This window comes from Rhinolophus sinicus, chromosome 18 (assembly GCF_057876585.1).
Source record: "Rhinolophus sinicus isolate RSI-liver-muscle chromosome 18, RSI-T2T, whole genome shotgun sequence".
Classification (NCBI taxonomy): Eukaryota; Metazoa; Chordata; class Mammalia; order Chiroptera; family Rhinolophidae; genus Rhinolophus; species Rhinolophus sinicus.
In genome coordinates this window covers 22,274,778-22,298,961 of record NC_142518.1, presented here as the reverse complement: position 1 = coordinate 22,298,961, position 24,184 = coordinate 22,274,778, and the positions used below count along the sequence as shown (strand labels likewise).

The 24,184-nt window shown below is 37.3% G+C and overlaps 1 protein-coding gene across 8 annotated transcripts in view; it reads right to left on the bottom strand.

Annotated features, from left to right (window-relative positions):
* Positions 1-24,184, bottom strand: part of GK (glycerol kinase) — a 67,725-nt gene that overhangs the window by 11,283 nt on the left and 32,258 nt on the right. For 4 of the 8 annotated variants that reach the window (XM_074324212.2, XM_019710550.3, XM_019710553.3 and 1 more), the window contains 10 exons: positions 22,653-22,729; positions 20,526-20,663; positions 18,889-18,998; positions 18,338-18,404; positions 17,248-17,265; positions 15,506-15,541; positions 15,063-15,130; positions 9,974-10,016; positions 9,432-9,512; positions 306-384 (listed from right to left, as the gene is read on the bottom strand). In XM_074324212.2, coding sequence (XP_074180313.1) covers positions 306-384; positions 9,432-9,512; positions 9,974-10,016; positions 15,063-15,130; positions 15,506-15,541; positions 17,248-17,265; positions 18,338-18,404; positions 18,889-18,998; positions 20,526-20,663; positions 22,653-22,729 — 717 coding nt within the window. The remainder of the gene's footprint in view (positions 1-305; positions 385-9,431; positions 9,513-9,973; positions 10,017-15,062; positions 15,131-15,505; positions 15,542-17,247; positions 17,266-18,337; positions 18,405-18,888; positions 18,999-20,525; positions 20,664-22,652; positions 22,730-24,184) is intronic. The other 4 variants (XM_019710555.3, XM_074324211.2, XM_019710551.3 and 1 more) reach the window with 1 other exon arrangement.

Below are 24,184 nucleotides of genomic sequence, written 5' to 3'. Positions count from 1 at the left end.
ATCAGATAAATTTAACTAGACTACTTCACCTGCAGATTCTGGCAATCTTTGGGGTCCAATTTTACACTTGGGTAATTTTTATGTCCTATCTTGCCAGTGTATTAATAACCACCACTAAATATGTCAATTCGTTGTTTTATAAATCTCCACAAAATAGTCTTTTATGCATAAATCAAACTCATAATAGGGATCCATATAATTTAATGTTGCATGTGGGGCAAAAAGCACACATACGAACAGATTGCAAAGGTAAAATATTAAAACTTCATTATTTAGATTCTAACCCTTTGTTACAACATACTTACCAATTTCCTCTGAGGACTTTATAATTCCAAGATTGTCTCTTAGCCAGCGAGTAACAGCACCAGCTATTGCTACAGAACCCTATGGGAAAAAAAGGAATCCACAAGATAATATATGTCATCACTATAAAAAGTTTTATTGAGCATATTCTCTGTGTATGATACTACCAGATGGATAAAATTCAAACATTTCAGCTTTGGGACTTCTCCAAAGAGCATAAAGTAGGTCTTTTAATACAAACATAGTTTTATTTAGGTAATTATAGAAGTTTTTCATGAGACAGGGACAAGAGAGCCCTCTAGCATACCCTTGGACCTGTCTCCATGTGTGGACATCAATGCGTTGAGCAATTTGCTTCTTGTACGATTGTTCTATCTGTTGCGAAGCTACTGAGGTACATCATCACCTAGCATACATTCCCATCTTATCCACAAAGTTATGGAGAGAAGCCACATTAAAAGTTCTTTTCAAGTCCATTTCCCATATCTAACAGTATGTTACAACAAGTTAGCAAAGAAGCTAACTACAAATTAATAAAGTAATTACTCCTTCCAATAAAATCACAAAAGGATGGGGGGGCGGCAATTAGGAAGAAAACACATGATTTGGAGTGAGATGAACCGGATTTGAGTCTGAGTTTTAGTTCTTAATTACTGTGATCTTAGGCAAATCAGTTAGGCTTTCTGAGCCTCCTCATTTTTTTCACCTAGAAAATGGTGGTGACTTTAACGATACCTACCTAAACAAACCACTATGAGGCTCGATATGAGAATATACGAGAAGGTTATTACTGAATGTAAATATTAGTTTCATTAATGTTTTAAATGTTAAAAGTGTCCACTGAATGATGAATGCATACATAAAATGCAGCACATCCACAAAATGGATTGGCCATGAAAAGGAATGAAGTTCTGCTACAACTTGGATGAAACCTGAAAACGTGAAGTCAAAGAAGCCAGTCACAAAACACCATATATTGTATGATTCCACTTATATGAAATGTCCATAATAAACACATCCATAGAGACAAAGAATAGATCAGTGGTTGCCTAGGGTTGGGGTGATGAAAATGTGCTCAAGTTAGATTGTGGTGATGGTTTGCACAACTCTGAATATACTAAAAACCATTGAGTTGTACACTTTAAAAGGGTGAACCGTGTGATATGTGAACTATATCTCAATAAAACTGTTATAAGATCCTGAAGGCAAAAAAAGTATTAGCACTGTAATACAGAATTGTACACCTGAAATCTATGTGATTTTACTAACAATTGTCACCCCAATAAATTTAATAAAAAAAAAAAAGTATTAGCACAAACCACTAGGAATTCCAAAAAATGTTATTTATTTCTGATGTTTCATTCACATAGGTTGTTAATGATAGCAAGTGTAGGAAGCGGAATATTTATTTGTTGCCGACCTCCCTGTTCCCAATTCAATGAACTGAATTACAAATCATCACCCCTCCTTGCTGGCAGTTTTCAGGATGTAAACGAACTAGAGGCTGATTATATCAATGCAATCTATCATTCATAGTTTATATATAACAAGTGACTGTATTTTAGTACAAAGCTGCAACCCAGCACACTTTTTCTCTTTATACAGTGGCCTTTTAGCTGTAAAAATTTGAGGAAGAGATTTGACATCGCTGTGCAAATATAACCAGGCTTTAAAAATGGGACATAGAAAAATTCAACAAATACCTTATAAGGGACTCTAGCACTGTCTCCCTCCCTAAAATAATTTCTTAATACACTTTCTAACTTTGATATTTTACATATTTAGGTACTTAATGAGACCATCAAGGAGAACTAAGTAAATTTTTTCCTTAGAGACAAGAACTTTACTCTCAAATTTCCTTTGCAAGCAAACAATTCAGAGACAATAGTTGCCAAAGAATAGTAAATGTGTAAGACTTTCTAGACTAGTGTTGTCCAATAGAAATATGTGGGCCACATACCTAATTTAAATTTAATAGTTACCATATTAAAAAAGGAAAAAGGTACGGGTTAAATTAATTGTAATCTATTTTGTTTAACCCAATATATTAAATATATTATCACTGCAACATATAATCAATATAAAAATTATTCAGTACTAAGTCTTTGAAATCGGGTATGTTACCCTTATAGCACATCTCAATTTGGACTGGGCACATTCCAAGTGTTCAACCACATGTGGCTACTGGCTACCATATTGGACAGCATAGTTCTAGGTCTCATTGAAAAAAAACCTTCTCCTTATACTCTCAAAAAGACAATGACCTGAAATGGCATCTAATAAAAAAGTGTGTATTTTCAATAGTTTTAAATGAGTAAACTATGAATTTTAATAAGCCATTGTGCTGACCCATGGAAACTGTGAGATGATAAATGGGCATGGTTTTAAGCTACTTACATTTGTGGTTATATTGTTATAAAGCAATAGTTAATTAATACATAGGCTTAGACCTAAAATGAAATAGCTGGCTCAAGAGGGATGAAAAATTCTTAAAAAGAAAATCTTAACACTGTAATTATAAATTATATCAAAGAAGAGGTGGGAGAAAGGACATTTAAAGAAACAAATGCGAGGGACTGGGGCATAGGGAACCCTCTTTGAAGTTCATATTTAAATAGACAAAAATGGCATAACATAGGATTTGGTATGTAAACAATATTTATTGAGTATCTTCTATTATGTCAGTCTGCTGAGGTGGAGTGAACAAGACAGACAAGTACCCTGGCCTCAGGCAATTTATATCCTAGTGACAGAATACAGAACACGGAAGTCTCAAATCCTAAGTAAGCTCAAGTTCATAATCATATTAAAGGCCCCCAAAGGATTCTGTTTTGTGAAAAAAACATTTAGCAAAAAAACGAACAAGGGAGAAACACAGCTTCAGGAAGACAGTGCACTATTAATAGATGGCAGAGGAAAAACAGAACTACTCAACTGCCCTATTTTGCTTCAGTCTCTTCCACCACTAATAAAAAATTTTCAACTAGGAAGAGTGGGACAAATTTAAGCAGTTTAATATGTGTTTGAAGTCTTAGAACAACTGAAGGGTCAAGTGCTCAAATTCCTTTTTACTGAGAATGAAAACAGGAACCTAGAAATGTTAAAATGTTAGGCCTGGATGAATCACACGCCAGGGGGTAGGGAGAGAATGAAAGAATTCTCTTGGTGATGAAAGAGAGGAAGATGTTCGTGTCGAGATGGTGAGTTTGTGCTTTAAAAATCCCCCTCTGTTCTAAACACAGAGGATCACAGGCCAAGTGTAAAAAGAAAACGGAAACAACACAAGCTGACTCAAATACAGAATAGCGCCTATGTGGACAGAAACAGAAGTGCACGACCGAGCAGGACTTGAAGCCACAGCACAATGGGTTTTGATTCAGTTTTCTGTGCGTGTCAGGAAGCGTGAGTGGTGGCCAGAAACGGGCTCCTCCAGAGAAAAGGGATCCAAAGTGTTTTGTGTAAGACACAGAATAGAATCAGCTTCAGTGCTTGAAGCCAGGGGCTAGGTGGCGCTCTGCCACCAGAGTACTAGTGATAGAAACCTGTCTACTTGCTGACTGACTAAGGTTACGGCTTAATGGAAGAAGATGAGACAGGAAGTGAAAAATTCCAAAACACAAGAAGAAATCTATTATTAAGACATGAGCCAACAACACTTAACAGCTGGAATAGAATTCACTCCAGTCCGACAAACAAGTTAAAATAAGTATGTATTAAAAATATCCAAAGAGGGGGTGGCCGGTTAGCTCAGTTGGTTAGAGCATGGTGCTAATAACATCAAGATTGCCGGTTCGGTCCTGGCATGGGACAATGTGAGTTGCGCCCCTCTTAAAAAAATAAAATAAAAAAATATCCAAAGAGATAAATTAAGGTACGATTTCCATTTTTTAAAATCCCTGAAGTTAAAAATCAAAAGAAAGGAGAACTAAAACAAACTCAGGTGGATAAGAAAAACCAATTAAAAATCCTAGAAATGAAATTACTGCGTGAAATTAAAAATGTAATAGATGGGCTCAACTATCAAATAGACAGATATGATGATTAAATTAGAGTTCCGGTCACTGCTGGTGGGATTTTCATATGGTAATGAAAAAGGATAAAACAATAGCTATACCTAACCACATGGATGAATCTCACAAATATAATGTTGACTGAAAGAAGCCAGATGAAAGAATACATACTGTATGATTTACTCTCTCTTGCTTTCTCTCTATTTTTAATATATCAAGTATTGCAAACATGCAAAACTAAACTCTGGTGTTTAGGGCTGCACATGTAAGTGCTAGCACTATAAAGAAAATTAAGGAAGTGATTATATTTACAATAAAAGTCAGGGTAGTGGTTACCTTAGGGAGAGGGAGGAGGCTGTGGTTGGGAGGGGCACATAGGGGGTTCCTAGGTGTTAATAGCGTTGTTTCCTGACCTGGGTGAGGTTACATGGGTCTTCTCTTTATAATTGGTTAACCTGTATATTGATATATTATGCGTTTTTCTGTATATGTCTTATATTTCATGATAAAAAGGTTTTGTTTTAAAGAGAGAATTTCAAAACATAAGGTAGATACTGAGAAACTCACTAGGAACGCAGCACAGAGAAACGAAAAAAATAAAAAAATATAAAAGGGCAGTTAAAAGACAGATGGGTTGAAAGGTTCCAATATCCATACGACAGCAATTCCAGAAGAGGATGGAGGTAATGGCAGAGAAACAATATTTGAAGAGATAATTGGCTGAGAATCTTCCAGAACTGAAGACAGACTTGTATCCAAGTACCTAACAAGGTAAGAATAAATCCCAACCCAGGCACATCCTAATAAAACTATAGAACATCAATGATAAGGAGATAATGTTAAAACCACCCAGACAGGGGTGGCCGGATGACTTAAGATGCTTAGAGCGCGAGCTCTCAACAACAAGGTTGCTGGTTCAATTCCGGCATGAGATGGTGGGCTGCACCCCCTGCAACTAAGATTGAAAACAGGGACTGGACTTAGAGCTGAGCTGCGCCCTCCACAACTAGATTGAAGGACAATGACTTGGAGCTGATGGGCCCTGGAGAAATACACTGTTACTCATAAAAATTTAAAACAAAGACAAATAAAACAAAACAAACCACCTAGACAATAAACAAGATTATCAGCAAACGAACCACAGATCAGAGCAGCAGAAATCTCATCAGCATAAAAAAATGGCCAGAAAGGATGTGGGAAAAACAACTTTTTTTTAAAAGATTTTATTGGGGAAGGGGAACAGGACTTTACTGGGGAACAGTGTGTTTTTCCCAGGACCCATCAACTCCAAGTCAAGTTGTTGTCCTTTCAATCTTAGTTCTGGAGGGCGCAGCTCAGATCCAAGTCCAGTTGCCATTGTTCAGTCTTAGTTGCGGGGGGGGGGGGGGGCAGCCCACCATCCCTTATGGGAGTGGAACCGGCAACCTTGTTGCTGCGAGCTTGCGCTCTGACCAACTGAGCCATCAGGCCCACCCCTCTGGAAGTTCAGCGGCAGCTCATTGTCTTCAACCTAGTTGTGAAGGGCACAGCTCACTGGCCCATGTGGGAATCAAACCGGCAACCCTGTTGCCCAGAGCTCACACTCTAACCAACTGAGCCACCCATCCGCCCCAGAAAACCAACTTTTAATCTAAGATTTTTTTATCCACCCCAGAGAGAGGGCAATATAAAGACAAACCTAAAAAGAACAGGCTTACTACCCCAGACTCTTAATAAAAGAACTATGAGAGGATGTCCTCAGCAAGAGAAAACTAGGGGTAGGGACACAAAAGGTGAGGGACCAAAGAAATGATACTGCACACAGAAATTGATAAAATAAATCAATAAATATAATTTACTATTGACTCAGAAGAAAATAGTACTAATTATTGCATGTTTAAGAAAAAGGGGAAATGAAAACTTTAAATGCAATAACCTGATTACTGGTGGAGGTGGTGGTGGGGGGATCTCATTAGAGGATCTCATGCTGGCCAGGAGGTTAAAAATACTAAACAACTATAAAGAAAGGGGGGAGGGGGAAAATACTACACTATAAATACCCTTAGGAAAATATGGAATTAAACAATACCTTAAAAATTTAAAGGTACCACAAAAGAAAAGAACAACAAAAAAATTAGAAATACATTTTGGTGCTTCCAAATCAGCAGAGGGAGAATGAAAGAAAACTAAAAGCTAAGATGGATAAGTATAGTTTCACTTTTTAAGAAGGGTAGAAGGTAAAATTTTAATACCTCAGATTGCCAAGCCAAACAAATAATCTGTCAAATTAAAGAAATGAGTATTAAATATATGCTTTGTAAGCACTTACAGAAAAAGGAAGCAGTATGACTAAGTATAATTAGCATGAATTTACTGAGAAAGTTTTACCAATCTAGCTTTATTCCCTGCCATTTTTTAATTTGGTTTAATGTTTTTTAAAATATTTAATTAATGTTTGCTATTAAAAAATTAGAAAATATGGAAAAGAAAAAAATCCTATGTATTATTAACATATTAGTGTGTGCGTGTGTGTGCACGCACACATTTGTGGCTGTGAGATTCAGTGAAAAGAACACTGGACTTGGGAGAATGGAACCCTGAATATGCAGATTTACAAGGGAGGAGACAGCACAGTGGGGTGGGGTAGCCTAGGCATCTAGACTTTGGAAGTCCAATAGTCTAGATTTTCATGCTGGATGGATTGGCTACTACCAGCTGTCAAAAGGTACCATGGCCAAGTAATTCCAATTTCATTTGTCTACTCTCTGATTTGTGTGCAAAACAAGGGGACAGCAGGGTGCAGCAAAGCCTGTTATCTGTCATCTAATCTACTTTCCCTCTCAGCTTAAAATTTTATGTATCTAAACAAAAATTTCATGAATTAAAACAAAAGTCATAAAGCATATGTATTAAGTCTCCAGATGAGACAAAACTGGAAGAGTAACAGAGTAAAGAGTGAAAAAGTTCAGACTGTGTCAGAATAGGCTGAAATCACTATTATGAAATTTAAGAGGAAGAAACAAAGACCTGAATTTACATTAACAAAAGATCTTCTGTGCAGATACAGTATGGAGTAAACTTGGCTTGACAATGATACATTTGAAAAAAAAGCTAGATATTTTAACATGTGCTCTTGGAGCCAACGATATAATGGGGTTATTAGACTAAACTAATGAACTCTGAGGCTAGAGTAGCTAAAGCAGTGTTTATGGTCACAGATGCCCAAATCACACTAGCAAGTATAGGTCAGATTGCATGTGGAATATTCTATTCCATTCTGGAAGACACTGGCAAATTCTAATGTATCTAATGAAGGGAGCCCAGAACTAAAAAGCATTTAGAAACCACGTGCCATCAGGCCACTGGGGAAGTTTTTCCTAGAGTAGGAAGATGTAGAAAAACTGATAGCTGCCTCTTAGTATTTGAATGCTTTTGAAAGCAGACCTACATCCGATGATTGAGGTAAGAAGCGTTTTTTTGGTGCTATTTTCAAACAGAAGTTGGAACGCTATAGGCAAAGGATAGAAGAGAAGGCTTTCCATACTGGGAGGGAAATTAAGACCAGGTAACATGTATCCCTCAAGCCCTTTCCAGGTCCAAGGAATCTATAATTCTAAATGACTAGTTGTCTCCAATACATGGAAGAAACAGAGCAGCTTACTATTATTACATATTATAAGTAACACATAGTCAATATGCCTAGTGCTGGACTAAGCACTTTTCATCGGGGGAACAGAGGAAGGGAGGGCTTGTAGGTGTTTTAAATTCTGAGAAGTATTAAGACTTCTTTAATATACAGACCAAGTATTTCCCAAATGCTCCTATTATCCAAAGAAAAAGGGTTTGTGGGGAGGTTTAAGTGCTTATTATAGAGACAGGGCAAGAAGAAACTGAAATAAACTAAAATTCCTTATGCTCTAGGCATAAAAACTAATAAAATGTTTTAACTAAAAACAAGTCTAACACTTGTGACCAATTATTAGATAGATACTCCAGGAAACAAGCCTCAATACATTTTCATATCAGTTGTATATTTGCACATTACTAGGGAGCCATTTAAAATTAATTGTAAAGAAATGCATTTAAGAAATATATCTGGGCTGGACCGGTGGCTCAGGTGGTTGGAGCGCAGTGTTCCTAACACCAAGTTCGCCGGTTGGATTCCCAAATGGGCCAGTGAGCTGCACCTTCTATAGCTAAGATTGTGAACAACGGTTCTCCCTGGAGCTGGGCTGCCATCAGCAGCCGGAGGTTGGCATGAGCTGCTTTGAGCTGCTGCAAGCAGCCAGTGGCCAGCGTGAGTGGCTGGCAGCCATCGTGAGCGGCCAGCAGCTCTCCCCAAGTTGCTGTGAGCTGCAGTGACCAGCTGACCGACTGGCCTACCCACTACCCGCCACTGACCCTCTCAGCCAGGGGGAGCACAAGGCTCATAATACCATCATGGGCCAGGGAGCTGTGTCCTACACAACTAGACTGAGAAACCACGGCTTGAACCAAAGTTGGAGGAGGGGGAAAAAAAGAAACATATCTGATTTTACTAACCATACTGCTTCATTGACTTTACAAATAAGTTTCTAATGTTTCTAATACAAACTCACCATGCCCTATAGAGTTAGGCTGACATATTTCTACTAGAGTTTACAAAACTGCTTGAAAGAAATGCTTCTAGTGAAAAATGGCATAAATCTCTCCTGACTTTCTTTCCCACATCAAAATGTGACACAAACTTTATTGTTATGGGGAGACATAGGAATCGAGTGCTCTGCCTTTTCACACCCAGTAGTTCTCTTTGGAACACTGGGGCACTGTGCTTATAAAAACAGAATTTTCAAGCTGAAAGAAATATTAGAGAGCAAATCAATGCCTCCTTAAACTTTAGAAATAGAAAATCTTACATTCCAAAGCAGCTAAGTAATTGCAAAGTGGTTAAGGTCCCACAATTAATTGGTAAAAGAACTGAGCGATATACTTAAGGTCTCCCATCCCAGGTTCCTTCTACTTAACCAAATGTCTAGAAGAAAACCAAGTTTTTTCAGTCCTATGTATTAAGATTTACCAGAAAAAGTTGTAGAAAACACTGTGATTTTCATTAGTTTAAAATGTTTCACATATTATCCATATTGATTGAAAAGTACTTACTTCCAACGCGTAATATACCGGTTTGTCTCTGCCGAGTTTGTAAGCCACAGTGGTCAGAAGGCCATGATCAGAAAATACACACTGTAGGAGAAAGAAAGATTTCAGTAGTCAGGAAAATAAAAAGATAGCATATTTTTTAAAGCTAAAATAACACAGGTACAAAACAATTCAATAAATATAACAATTTAAAAAATAAATCTTAGTCAAAATTACCAGTATTAAGAACAATACACTTAAACAGTAGAAAAAGTCTATCCCTTGTTCAAAATTAGATTTGCATTAAGAATCTGACACGGTCCTAGTGAACATATCCCACCAACACAATTAGAAACACACATAAAATTCAAAGAACTTAGAATGGTTCTTATCAGAACCATTCAAATTTAGTGATTTTCATCATTTTTATTGAGCTCTTAATTAAATACTAAAAGAGTAAATAAAAGCTGCAGGCTCAAAAGTAACTAAATAGCAAATTATGCTCAAGCATTATTTACATGAAGTTAAAGAAGACTTTCATTAATCTTTTAATTTGAGAAACCAACCTTAGGGCCTGTATTACACAGTAAGAAGCATCCTGTTCCGTACCTATAGTGAGGGAAGAAAGTGTCCATTTTATTAAAATTACGTGCTGAAACATTAATAATCCAAATTATTTAAACTGAAACTTAACTTAGTACAGTGAAAGTAATTATATTAAAGTTTTAGATAAAGTTCCAAAAGCTGACAAACATCATATACTCTGTAGAATCATGTTTTAAAGATCAGTCTAGAAGAAAATATGCTTAGCGCATTTTTTTTTCTTCTTCTTTTTTTTTTTAAAGGAGGGCGCAGCTCACAGTGGCCCCTGCGGGGATCAAACCGGCAACCCTGGTGCTATCAGCACCATGCTCCAACCAACTGAGCTAACCGGTCACCCCCTTGCTTAGTGCATCTTAATGGGAAAATGCAGGTATAGTATACAGTGCTCAGTCAGTCATAGCCCAGGGCTGTTTATAAAATACCTCTGAATTACAACAAATTCTACATTCAGTCACAGGTATGTTGCTACCAATTCATGTGGAGCGAAGCATTGTGACTAAGAGCCATTCACCAATGGATCTGGCCAGCTTAGTTCTATCATTAGTATAATCATAAACAGAGACACTGCTATCTTCTGGCACAAAGAGGAGGCCAGGTCCAGAGTGCAGGAAAGTGCAGCTGGGCGGGAGGGGCAGGAGTGACATAGAGGGGGAGGCTATTTAAGGCCTAGCTTTCCCATTCTCCTGGCAGAATTAGGCATTCTAACAGTGACGGGAGAGTAGTGGAGGTCAGAATGTAACATGGCTGCCATGGAAGCACTGCATTTGTTTTGTGGTGGTTTTATCAGCATAAGCTTTGGATTCTGCAACAAGTCTGGCATGTGAACATGAGTGAGTAGATTTGACTTGTGCCAGGCAGATAAGCAGCCCAAACTGATACCAGTAAGGGTCATAGGGAAAGAGCTTTCAACTTAGTTGGCTGGGACTGTCACCCTTGAGTTGGCTGGGACTGTCACAGCTTGGCTTTCCACAAGCTGTCCTGCCCGAGCTCAGGATTCCCTCCCCCTGGGCCCTGTTGCTATGCTCTGTGACATCCTGGTAGGTGAGAGAAGGGGCAGCTCTCAATCTAGGGGTGGCAGAAGGACCTCTGCAGAAGCTACTACCAGTCAAGCCCTAAGTCAACAGACGCCATCAGCTGCCTTTTTGTCTTGTGGAGCAAACAGAAACCAAGGGCAATTTTTTACCCGATAAATGTGTTTTCAGGCACCATTGCTCTGAATAAGAATTAGCACAAGACATTCTATCTCTTCTCACCCAGATATATTCTCGGCCTGCTTGATGAACAGCTGACACATTCAAGGAACATGGGATTAATGAATATCTAAGTTTTAGAAGACACCAGTCAAATAACATGAGGAATAGGTAATAATAAATTTATACACAGTAAAACACATAAATCACTATAACTTTTTACTTCCATAATACTAAAAAAGTTGTATTATTTTACGTTATTCCCCTCTAATATTCATAAAACTGAAAGGTAATGATCTGTTTCATGCTTTTTAAAAGAGAAAGCTGTACCAATTGAGCATCCATATAGACTCTGTGTACTGAACAGTGGTACACAAGTCTTAAAATACAAAATTGACGCAAAGGCTCAAGGCACTTACTAAAAGTGAATCCTTTAGTTAGTATACTTAATAAGTAATGAGCATTAGCAATGTATGAAGAGACTCCCTTGCTACACTGAGGCCGCAGCTTTCAAAGCAGTACACAGGCAATTATTTTCCTCTTAAGTTTTATTACTTTCTTCCCAGTCATCTAACATGTATGGTGCTTTCAGCATTTATATGGTCTATCTATTTTTCCTCAAGATTGTCCTGTGTTCAAACCTCCCCAAAAGATGTCTGACTACAAAGATGGTGCACAGAGGGAAGCTGAGTGACCCAGACTGAAGTCGTGAAGGAGGTAAAAGGCCTCCTTTATTACACTTAGTGATTCTGGAGAGAGGAGACGTCTATCTTAGGTTCTCTTTCTTAAAAGAGAAATGTAATCTTCAAATAATCCATGCTCATTCTAGAAAAATTAGAAAATACAGATAAACTAAAAGAAAAATTAGAATCACCCATAATCTGTTCCTCCACCCAGAAACAGAAATGGGCTTTCCACTGAATTCTGAGCTGTCATTTTCTCCCTGCTGAGGTTTGGAGAGATTAATTAAATTCTCAGTCCCAATCTTTCCAACCTCTTAGGACTTAGTTTTACCCATCACTTAGCTCCCATTTATTTCACAGCTTCCATCTGTTCTGTACCAGATGCCAAAGAATCATTCTGTGGTCTTGCTGTGACTAAAAACAAAAACAAAATTCTCCAAACTTGGCATGATCCTATTTCCCTAAGAAACTACCTACTTCTCTCACCATTCCTGGATGGTTGCATTTTTGCAAAGTACTATCTTCCTGTCTCTATTTTCTTACCTACCCACAACACCCATTTGACATGTTGCAACCTGGCTTCCATCCTGAGTGCTCTACTGAAACTTCATTCTTGGAGGTCACCACTGAAGACCTAATTTCTATATACAATGGTCTGTTCTCAATCTCAGCCTCCATGACCTTTTTGTAGTATCTTGCACTGCTGACCAAGCCTCCCTCTTAAATAGCTATACCCTGGATTTCCACATTAATAATGTAGATACAATAACTGCATTCTATTTTTCTGAATTCCCCATCGCTGTGTCTCTATTTCTAAATATCTCCTCTACCTGTATGGTTTTTTCTTGGTAATTTCATCTCTTCCTATTGCTTGAAAAAATCACCTCGAAATAGGGGAAATCAAAATTCTCTACTCTTATACTAAACTCATTCCACATTTCCAAATGTGTGCAATATATAGCCTACCAGTACTACAAACATTTTCGAAACAGAAATTCTCCTACTCCGACCGGTTCCTTACTTTGGCTAAGCCTAACTAACCACTGGGCCAGGTGACTAGATTCCATAGCTACTTCCTGTCTCTTGTCCCTCCGCAGTGCCGTGGACATCCACCCACAGCCTTCCTCTCTGTCCCCATCTTTCTTAGTCCTTGCTCTCGTTATGAGTACACTGTAATCGCTTCCTCCACGGCCTCTTTGCCTCTAGTCTCTCCTCATTTTGACCTAGTACTGCCATATTATTAACGAACAGCTCCAGTCACCTCTGAACACCAGCTCACAAATATCCCATTGCCTATCAAGAAAAATACTCCTCAGTCTGAAATGTAGGGCTTCATAACATGATCCTGGCTTTGTTTCCACAATTAAAATCTCGGTACTGGGCCAGTCTGGTGGCTCAGGCAGTTGGAGCTCCATGCTCCTAATTCCGAAGGCTGCCGGTTCGATTCCCACATGGGCCAGGGGGCTCTCAACCACAAGGTTGCCGGTTTGACTCCCACAAGGGATGGTGGGCTGTGCCCCCTGCAACTAACAATGGCAACTGGACCTGCAGCTGAGCTGCACCCTCCACAACTAAGACTGAAAGGACAACAACTTGACTTGGAAAAAAGGCCTGGAAGTACACACTGTTCCCCAATAAAACTCCTATTCCCCTTCCCCAATAAAATCTTTTAAAAAATAAAATAAATAATCTCGGTACTAACATAATCTTTTGTGATTTTTCTCCCCTCCCTTTGAAACCCAACAGCCGTACTTCAAAGTTTCTTATGGCACAGAAATTCTGATTTATAATACGATTAACTGTGTATTTGTATTCTTGCCCCCCAGGAAGAGAAATGAGCCCAAAATCTTGTAATCTGCTATTTTCCTCCTCCAACCTGCAGTGGTTGGAAGCCCTCCCTTACTTAAATTCATCATTTCAGGACTTGGCTGATAATGTTTAAGGAGGAGGAGAGTAGAAAGAGGAAAATCAGACAATTTTATTGGGTACTGTGTAAAATAAAGTACTTGACAAAGAGAGATAGCACCTAACTTACTAGCATTAGTGTGCCTACCAAGGAGGAAAGAAAGAGGGGGTTAGCCCGGTTTTCTACCATTTCTCTTGACTCCTGATTTAGCTGCCTGAAATCCAGAATTCAAAGAATATGTTTCCAGACCCATGCTGACTCAAGCTCTCTTGATGGTAACCTCAGGATACCACAACCTGCAAAGAATTTTTACTATCTCCCCTCCTTCCCCAAACCCTTACACTCTCACATGAGGACTGCTGACCCTGCTAGACTACAAGAACATATCTAAAACTTTAGACATTCCATTATTCACAAAAAAAGAACTTAATCACTGAAGTTAAACATTGGTGAGAGACATAGGAAATCCTCAATGAAAGAAAAACCAGATGTAGATAGTTTCCTGTCAGGTCTATGGAAATCTTTACCACACAGGGGACAGCAAAATGTAGTGGTTAAGAGCCTCCACACTAAGATAAATCAGATGCATCTGGGTGCAAAGATTGCTTCTCTCACTTACTAGCCTAACCTCTCTAAACATCTGTTTTCTCATCCTGAAGTAGGAGTAATCTTATTACTCATAGATATGAGGCTTGTTACAGACTGTGCTTGTGTGAGTACTAATAACATCAGATTAGGAGAAAAATGCACCAAATCTCTACTTCCATCGTTCCTTTTGTTTCTTGTCAAAGGAAACACTCCAGATAACAGGAGAAAGCAGAGCCAGGAGAATAGCATTGAAGATCCTACAAAAATACGACTTTCTAGTTATACCGAGAAAATCTAGGGCAGGAATAATATGTTGAAAATTGTAGTTGAAATCGTGGCTCTTCCTCCCTCTGTTCAGCCCCACCCCGGCTCCCCACCAACCTCCCTCCAAAAGGCATGAATACTTTAAAAATCAAAATGTAGTTTCTGGATGGAAAAGGTATTGAATTTTATAAATTAAGCTCTTCACAAGACTCATCGATATGCTCACATATGGCCTAATATATTTTATTTGAAGGAGATAAAATTAAAAAACGGCAGAAAACTTATATATTCCTATTGGAACTCTTAAGCTATTACTTTTCAGCCCAGAAGAACTTCAGAAGTTTTTCCTCATTCAAAGCACCAAAGGGAAAAACAAACAAACAAAACACCATGGGTTTTTAGGTCTGTTTCTTAAACTCACGTGTTTTTGGCTTGTCCATCCCGGAAGCACATTTGTCCCACCAATGCAGCAGACTGGTCCCCCAAACACTGGAAGTATAAATGGTAATAAAGTACACTGACTAAGACAAAATTATTAACTTTCTTTTTAGAAGAGCCATAAGTTTATTTTTCCTTTTTTATTTATCAAGGAATGAATTGATTTATGTTTTTTGCATTTGTTAATACCCCTATGAGATAATAGGTATGGGAAGGGAGAGCTAACAGTTCATTTATTCAAAAGATTCTCAATGGCTCACACAGTGTCATATAAGAATAAGAATTACCCGATTTTGCTGTTCTTACTATTAATAGCTTTCCACACTTTAGGAAGGGGCAGATCGATGAAGATATAGGAGGAAAGCCATAACATGGAAGGAGTGGGGGTACGAAAGAAGCAGGGAGATGTTTGGTGATGAAACTTACCCCAGATATTGGCACACCTTCCAAGGCCCCAGCTTTCTAATAAAAAAGTAAAAAAGGATTATGAATAATCACAAACTGTTGGCTGTACTAACAAAACTGTGACAGGAATGAACACGAACAGTGACATGCCAGAGCATGTGGGGTAGACAAGACAAAGCAAGTGTTTCAATTTCAACTACATGAGTGGTTCAGAGACAGATATTAGAAGTATTCCTACAATGACAAGAAGAGACATGGCATTGGAAAATGGACACGAAACATTTGACTGAGAATCAGGAGACGTGGGCTATACTCCTGGTTAGTGTTAAGCCAACTGTGCAGGCCCCTGAAATTTCTCTATGCCTCACTTGATTTATTTACAAAATGGGGCCTGGGCTACATAAATGCTAAAGTCCATTAGCTCTTTGCTATTACTGCCATTACTAAGAAAAGACTAACACATTCTTTAAAATGAATATATAAAAATAGCTATCAAATCAGCATTGAACTTATTTTACTATCTAGCCTTCCTACCCAAATTGCTCTTAGGTAAGAAACACAACAGTGTTCAGGTATTGGGTACTAATTGTTCATAGCCAACATCATCAAGTTTAGATAAGCAATAATTAATTTATGTCATGAATAGTGGTTTTTATTTTGATGAAGTATAGCCAGCATTCCAGGAAGAAAAGTGAGATTTAAGTAGCTAACTGTGTACTTTACCAATTTTTTCCCCCCCAAGAAACATACACTAACACCAAGCAATCTGTCCTGGGATTAAGGAATTGGGGGAAAGGAATATGATCCCTGAAGTAGTTGTGATGTACTAGGAAGAGCACCAAACAAAAGCTTTGGACTCACCCCTTAGTCTGCCATTTGTGGACCAGTCTCCTGGCCTCTGGGAGCGTGTGGCTCCCTAGCTGTTAGAGCGAGGGTAAGAATAGAGGCCATCTCATATAGCTCTGATGATAGCAAATAATAGCATATATGTGGAAACCCTTGACAAAATAGAGAACACCCTCAGATAGCAGGTGTTATTTTATTTCTTTCATGCTTTCTCGTTAATTCAAGACCTACTATTTTAATTTACTGTATATATTCTTAGAAAACCTGAACCTGAATATGATGTGAAGGGTAAACTTCATAAAGGGCCGAAAATGAAACAGTAGGAAACCTAGAGGCTGTATATCTTAATATATTTAAATACTAATGAAGTCTTTGCTTATACTATTTATGTTATTATCAAACTACCAGCAGGATCTACTATGTGCAGTCCAGCATGGAAAGCGCGTCTTTTTCTTCACAAGGATGGATCTCTGGAGGATTCCTGGGAACATGCTCTGGTGAAGCATGCAGAAAAAGTGACAGTGCATTTCCAACTAACTGGTCTGAAAGGATGGTCAAGACAGACTTTTAGGATATTTAAAAACTACATCTAATTCCCCTATTATGCTAAAGCCCAAAACACATCGCAACTGTACTTTGCAATGGGGACACCAGAATTTCTCATGCCAGGAAACTACCTTATAGTATTTTATTTTGAAACATCATTCTCAGTCTTATGGAACACTTAAAAACAAATAAGACCAAGTTTAAAAAAAAACCCTAAAGCTTGACTAGAGCTTATAATAAATTGAAGGGTCATAGAGATGCTAGACAGATTCTGTTTGGTAAATGGACTTCTGCTTATTTAAAACTAAATGGAAATGCACTGTATCTTTTCCAAATGAACGGGTAGCATAATTGGTGGGCAACCTACTCACCAGGCTATGAGAGATTTTCTATAGTCAGCAAGGGGGGAAAAGGGGGACAGAAGCATAATATTTTAAATGCAAGAAAAAACTAGGTCAGTTAAATGTTTTTTCAACCATCCTCTGAAACAGTTTCTCAAGAACAGACTTTTTCCTCTGACCCAATTCCGTTTGTAGACAGCTATGAAATCATCAAAGCCCATTTACTGTAGATAAGCAGTGACCATCCCTTTAAAAGTTCCATGTTGCCTTAAAAGGCTATATTATGAATGAAACATTTAAGAATTTTTGCTCAAGCTTTATCCAGAGCACTTAGTGTTCAACTCTATTAGTATTAACTCTATTAAGTAGAGTTCCTAATATTTGCCATGAAATGTCTAAATATTTCTTTGCAATTTACCTAAGATACATTAAGTATTAATCACAAATTCCAGATTTTTGTGCTCAAACACCAGTTCAAATCCTCCTAGAGCTCTTTATCTCTGATGTGTCATCAGGGATATTCAATGATGTTAAGCACATTTTTTTCCTCAGACCACTTTTTCTTTGAGTTTCAACGAAAGCAACAGTAAAAATGTCCATTATGGAAGCCAGTTTAATTAGTATTCACAAATCAGAAAGACTGTTTGCTTTCAGTTTCTTTGCTAAAGTTTTGCTCAGGCTGACAAAGAATCTAATATAAAACATGGTTTGGCCATTAAAAGAGATTCAACAGGAAAAAGAACACCACTAAAATGTGAAGAGACCCTCTTATAATTAAAGGCAGACACCAAAAACTACTAAACAATTATTTGTATTAAAAGAATAAACTGGCTCAACCATTCCCAGGCCACGCTCTATAGTTAGATTATCCCAGCAATACTTCAGAAGTAGAATACTCGGAGAAAAGCCAACTAAAATTTATAAAATGTAAGATCAATTGGTAAGAAGAGCTCTAAGATTTTTAAGTTATAAATCTAAACAATACTAAATTCTTATTTTACACACTACCAACATTCACAGAAAAGTCACAACTCTCAAACTATCAAATGTAACACAACTGACTTTTAAACTCTTGAATAATAAAAAATTTTTAATGAAATAATTTTTTTTATTTTTTTACCATTAGGCCATAGATCTCAGAAGAACTCCGGACATTTGGAAGAATTTTCTTTGGAATACCAAAAAATCTGAAAAATAAGATAAGATTGGGTGTTTAATACTATTTTAAGTAAATATCTGGAAAACATTTATATGCATTTAAACATTTATATGCATTAAAAATGTAAGTAACAACAGTAAATGGATGGATTTGAATATAGAATTAAATAGTAACAAATAAATAAGCCAGCACAACATAGTTGTATGACTGGATATTTAACATTCTAATTTTATACAAGCAAATCAATAAAAAATACAAAGCACAGAGAAACCAAAGTATTTTTCTAAAGGAACCTAATCTCCCTCAGAGAAGAATCAAGGCAATTACTTTGGCATATTTACTGTATATGCAACATAGTTTCTCTTAAGAGAACACACAACAGACTGGTGTATTATAGTTGAAATACCAGCAATTAAAGTTTGGTGCTCCACTGACATCTTAAAAGAATAAGATTTAGGTTATAAATAGGTAACGCACTTGGAAAACTATTCTTAGGGGAAAATACAACTCACTTGCAGAGGTCTTTATCCCATTCCAAAGAATGAATGTTGAAAAGCATCGTCCTGCTCGCATTTGTTACATCTGTACAGTGGACACCTCCATTGGCTCCTCCTGTCAAACTCTAGACAGAATAAAAAGGACACATTCAATTTGTACTTATTTGCAATTTAATTTATATTTTGTTCAGGGACATAATGAGCAGCAGAGCACATAAAGCAGGAGAATAGAACATTTCAATTACTTAATTTTCTAGTTTTCAGCAGTGTTCAACAGAGATATAATGTGAGCTACATTTGTAATTTAAAATTTTTCTAAGAGCTACATTTAAAAAGGATAAAGAAAGTGAAATTAATTTTAGTAATACTCTATATTTTATTTAACCCAATATATCTAAATATCCTTGCAATATAAAAACTATTGAGACATTTTACCTTTTTTTTTGAGTATACAAAAAAAATACAGTATGAATTTTACTCACAGCATACCTCAATTCAAACCAGCCATATTTCAACAGCCCAATAGCTAAATGTGGCTAAATGGCTACCATATTAGACAGTACACTTCTAGTTAATTGATACTTAAAACAAGAACCAAAAAAAATCAGCTTTGTTTACATCCTCTTATCTTTGGAAAATGCAGAGTCTTACTAAATTTGGCAAAGTGAAGAACATTTGAAATGTCTGCCTCTTCAGGATCTTACTGAATCCTGTTTGTACTGCCATTGTTTCTTTTTGGGTTTGTTTTGGAATAACAATTCTCACTGGGATGTGCCTGCACTGACCCAAGCACTTATCTTGAAAGCCAAGTTTTAAACTCTCTAATGTTAATACCCTCAGACCAGAACTAGAAGCACTGCTGCTTTCTTTTATGTGGAAGCAATGAGGTAAGAAAGGAACAAAAATGCAGAAAAAACATCATGTGTGAGGCCCAGTCAAATGTGCTCCATTGAGTCTCCTGCAGCTCCCAGTTCCCACATCCTGCCCGACTCTAGTTCTAGGCAATTGTCAGAACTATTTCAACTGTGACTGACACGTGTGAAAACTACTGGCCATGAGCACAAAGCACAGCCCGCGCTGGGCTGAGAGAGAGAGAGAGAGAGAGAGAGAGAGAGAGAGAGAGAACATGTACTTCTAAGATATATCTGGGAAATCTTTGAAATGTTAACTTCTACTTATCCATGTTCAGCTTAGGCAAAAAGATTATACATCAGAAATTTCCACTATGATTTTCCATCTTGTGGTTTAATTAAATAACAGCTGTGTAATGTTTGTTGAAAGTGAATGATAAAAGTGGCATAGATGTTTTATCATGTTAAATAGTTATTTCTTCTAAGACATGGCTAGTGGGAAAGTATATGATAGGCAAGAGAGAAAGGCCACCTAAATTACCAATTACTAATTACCTAATATTCTAAAGATAATAGATATTAGATATGGTTTGTAATCATCCTCCATTTTTACTAAAATGAGCCAAGAAAAATAGAGGAAACAGACAAAAATGCCTCTTAAATGGAGGCTGAAATGTTCTATTCCTTGAGTGGCTTTTCTGAATGCCACCAACCAAAAAGTTTGAACTCTTATTAGAAAACAGATAGTAGGCAAGTCAGTCTAGAAAAATTTGTCCATACACATATTCTATTTAAACATACCCAAATAAGCCATGAATCAATGGTCCCAAAAAGAGCTCTATCTTCTCTAACAGCCTTTTGAACTTTTTCCACATTGTCAAGGAGCCAACGAAGTTTCACCGCACTGAAGTAAGTGCTAAGTGGAAGGCCTGTCTTGGACTAAAAACAGGAAATTCAAGCAGCAAATTAAATTCATAACAGTTCACAATAAACAAAACACCAAACCAAAAGACTCAACAAATCACAAAATATTCAATGACCCTAAAGGCAATCCCACGGTATGAGAGATAAAAATGCTTTTCCTATCTCATAGCACAGGAAAGCATGCTCATGAACACAGATCAGAGTGGTATGTTTGCAGTTCAAAGAGCATCCACGTAGCAAGGAAAGAGAAAATTAAATGATCCCAACGCCCTATAATCTAGATAGTGAAAAGTAGATGTTAACTCTTGTGATGAGTTAGTATTAACCTAGTCCAGAACTCTGCTTTTTATTTCACATGCCATGAAAGTGATAAACTATTGACAATCAGAGAGTATATCAGATCATAAATGAATGACCATAACAAGAAAATGCTAAGTTGTTTTAAAACATATATGCATAAGATTTAACATTATATTTATGTGTAAAAACCTATATTATAAATTATATGTATATATTAATATTTAAACACGTTCATATTCAAATAACAATATAAAATTAGTGGGGAATAAAGTAGAACTCAAAGACACGCCAGATTAAAGCAACACAGAGTTGTTCTGTGTAAGAAAGTAGCCGCCTAAATTCAGCGAATACATTAAACAAAGGGAGGGTGGACCAAATAAAAGTTAAAGGGTAATAATGAAACACATACGGGCTGAACAATCTTCTTTGAGAATGGATCAGGGCCCACTCTTATTTTTATTTGTATATTAAATATCAAATTTATTTATAAGGGCTAACAAAAGTGGTTAAGAAAATACATACATACATCAAAATAATGCAACCATCTTTCCTCTCCCTTCCCACCCCTAGTCTTCTCATTTGTCACCTAACTACAGAAAGTGATATCTTTTCCTCCTTCTCTTCTATGGATATGTTTGGTAAGAAAACCCAAACCAAAGGATTTAATGCTTTAATGCAACTTAACTCACAGTTTTCTAACTTTCCTTTAAAAAAAAAAAAAAAGATCAATGATCAAAAATAATCAAAGGAAATAATTTACAGGAATATTCTTCTTTGATTTGAAGGACCAAAGTTCATCCCACAGAGATAATAGTGAGGTAGTATATAACATCTCATTTGCATGATTTAGATACTGTAAAAATTGCCTAAAATGTCACTGGAGAGAAAACCATGCATCCCTTGAAACAAAGTGTAGCTGGAGGTGGGGGTGAGGAGGATTGGGCAGGGTGACAAAGAGAACAGAATAGGAAATGGTAAGGGTATATTCAGGACTAACCTGAAGTTATTTGGGCAGCTGGGGTCAGGGTAATGCTTGTTAAACTGCTGTAATTAACACCAGTTTCAGAATCAACGACCACAAGAAACTGCCCTCACAGAGTCCCATTGACAAATATAAAGGGGATAAACCAAAAACCAGAACAAAGAACTGGACACTAGGAGAATTTGGTCTTGACCTTCCTTGGTAGGAAAAATACCTTGCCTGTTTCAAAAATTCTTTCTCATGTATTTGAAGAGAGATCTATACATCAGGTCTGAAAATTAGGCAATTTTTATTAGCTGTCTTCATATGAAGAAAGTAGAAGGGAAAGAGAGTTCAATGAATTGTCTTCTACATTCTCTCCTTGAATCCAGATGCCTAAAAACGCAAAATCACCCAGAACTTGCTTTGATGGAAAACAAGTGGAATGGATTTGGAAAGCAGGGTTGATTTACAGGACGGTTTAAACCACAGGAATACTTTATAATACCTTCCAGCCTACCATCCTTGGAATATTATCCCTCCAATCCACCACAGGACAAGGAAGACAGGAAGGTAAAGACGTTGAGTTGCCCTCAATTATCTGCAGAGAAATACTCTATAAATTTTATCAAACAACTGCTGTGAAATAAGATGGAAGGCCCAAATAGTCTTTCTGGTGAAATCTCTAAGTATTTTTTTAAAACAAGCATTCATATAAGTATACTTTTGAAGAAATCTCTTACCTTGACAAAGTTATTATTTCCTGGAATTCTTTTACTAAGATTCTCAACCGTAGACTGGGTTCTTAGATCAAGCCACACTACAGACCAAAATATAATAATATATTTGAAAAACTTCATTAAAAAAAAATCAGACCTTAATGAAATCACTGCTGAGGTCAGGAGACTGATTAGTTTCCGTAAGCAATTAAAATGCTATAGCTTTCAAAAGACAGAAATTAGAAAATTAGAAATGAATGGGCATATTGTTAGAAGAGAATAAATTTATGAGGGAGAATTTAAAGCTTTTATGCAAAATCACAGACCAAGTTAAGAGAACAATACAAACCTTAGGGCACTTATTTAGTATAGTTTTTATAGGAAAAAAAATGTTTTGGATATGGATTTTTTTTTTTTAAGGAGGGTGCAGCTCACAGTGGCCCATGGGGGCATCAAACCAGCAACCTTGGTGTTATTAGCACCGCACTCTAACCGACTGAGCTAACTGGCCATCCCTGGATACAGATTTTTAAAGCATACATGAGTGCAGAGAAAAATCTAAATGCTAGGCAGCCTAGTTGCCAGGGCAGAATGCACAGCTCAGAATCCCCGTACTGTGAATAAAGCATGTATCTTTGAAAACTTGGGAGCAATTTATGACAAAGTAGAGAACCTGATACTATTATTGAAGGAAAAAATAAGATTCAGTCTCTCATGTATGAAATGCTTACATTAAACTCTTTCAAAGTAGGCAAGAACCTGGAATCGTTAAAATAATTATTTCACCATTCTTTCCCATGCTGGATTGTAAAAGAAAAAAAAAAATCTCCATTTTAACCGATCAACATTATTTTTAACTAAATTATCATCCACTTTCTGATCTCCTAGTAGAAAGCATTTCTGTTCTGTTTCATGACAAAAAGCTTAAGAGAAGGCATTAAATAGTAGTACATAAAGCAATTGTGAAAGGTAACTGCGTAATAGGATCAGCTGAGCTTTATTTGCTGGTTTATACATGCTGGCCCACAACACAGGTGAATGCCGACGGTGATTGTCTCGCTTGGGTCACCCTTAACTATACTGTTTTTTTCTGTTCATTTAAAAACCAGTAAAATTCCTGTAGTGAATTTTAGTCAATTCTTTCTAATTACTTAAACTGTCATTTCCCTTGAGCGCTGACTGTGATTTTGACGGTGGCTCCTGCACCTAAGACTTAAATGGCACCTTCAGGACACTCTTCTGGTTTCCACAGGTGTGGAAAGCAGCAAGAAAAGGCTCATTACAACCAAGGAAACGGGAAGCAAAAGGGACATCTGCATTTGCTGCCCAGCATCCATTCCTCTTGCTAACGGGAGCAGTATCTCAAGTTCTCTTCAGGAAATCATCCCTCCCTCAGCCTCGGTCATGTGGTTTGCCTGAGATTCGACCCCCACCTCCAGCTCCAGCTCCTGTCCTGACCCCAGTGATGGGTTCAGGAAAAGAGCATGTGGTCTAATCAGCCAAAGCGAGATTTGTGCTCAGTCTGCAGGAGTTCCTCTTCTCAGCTCAGCTGGGCA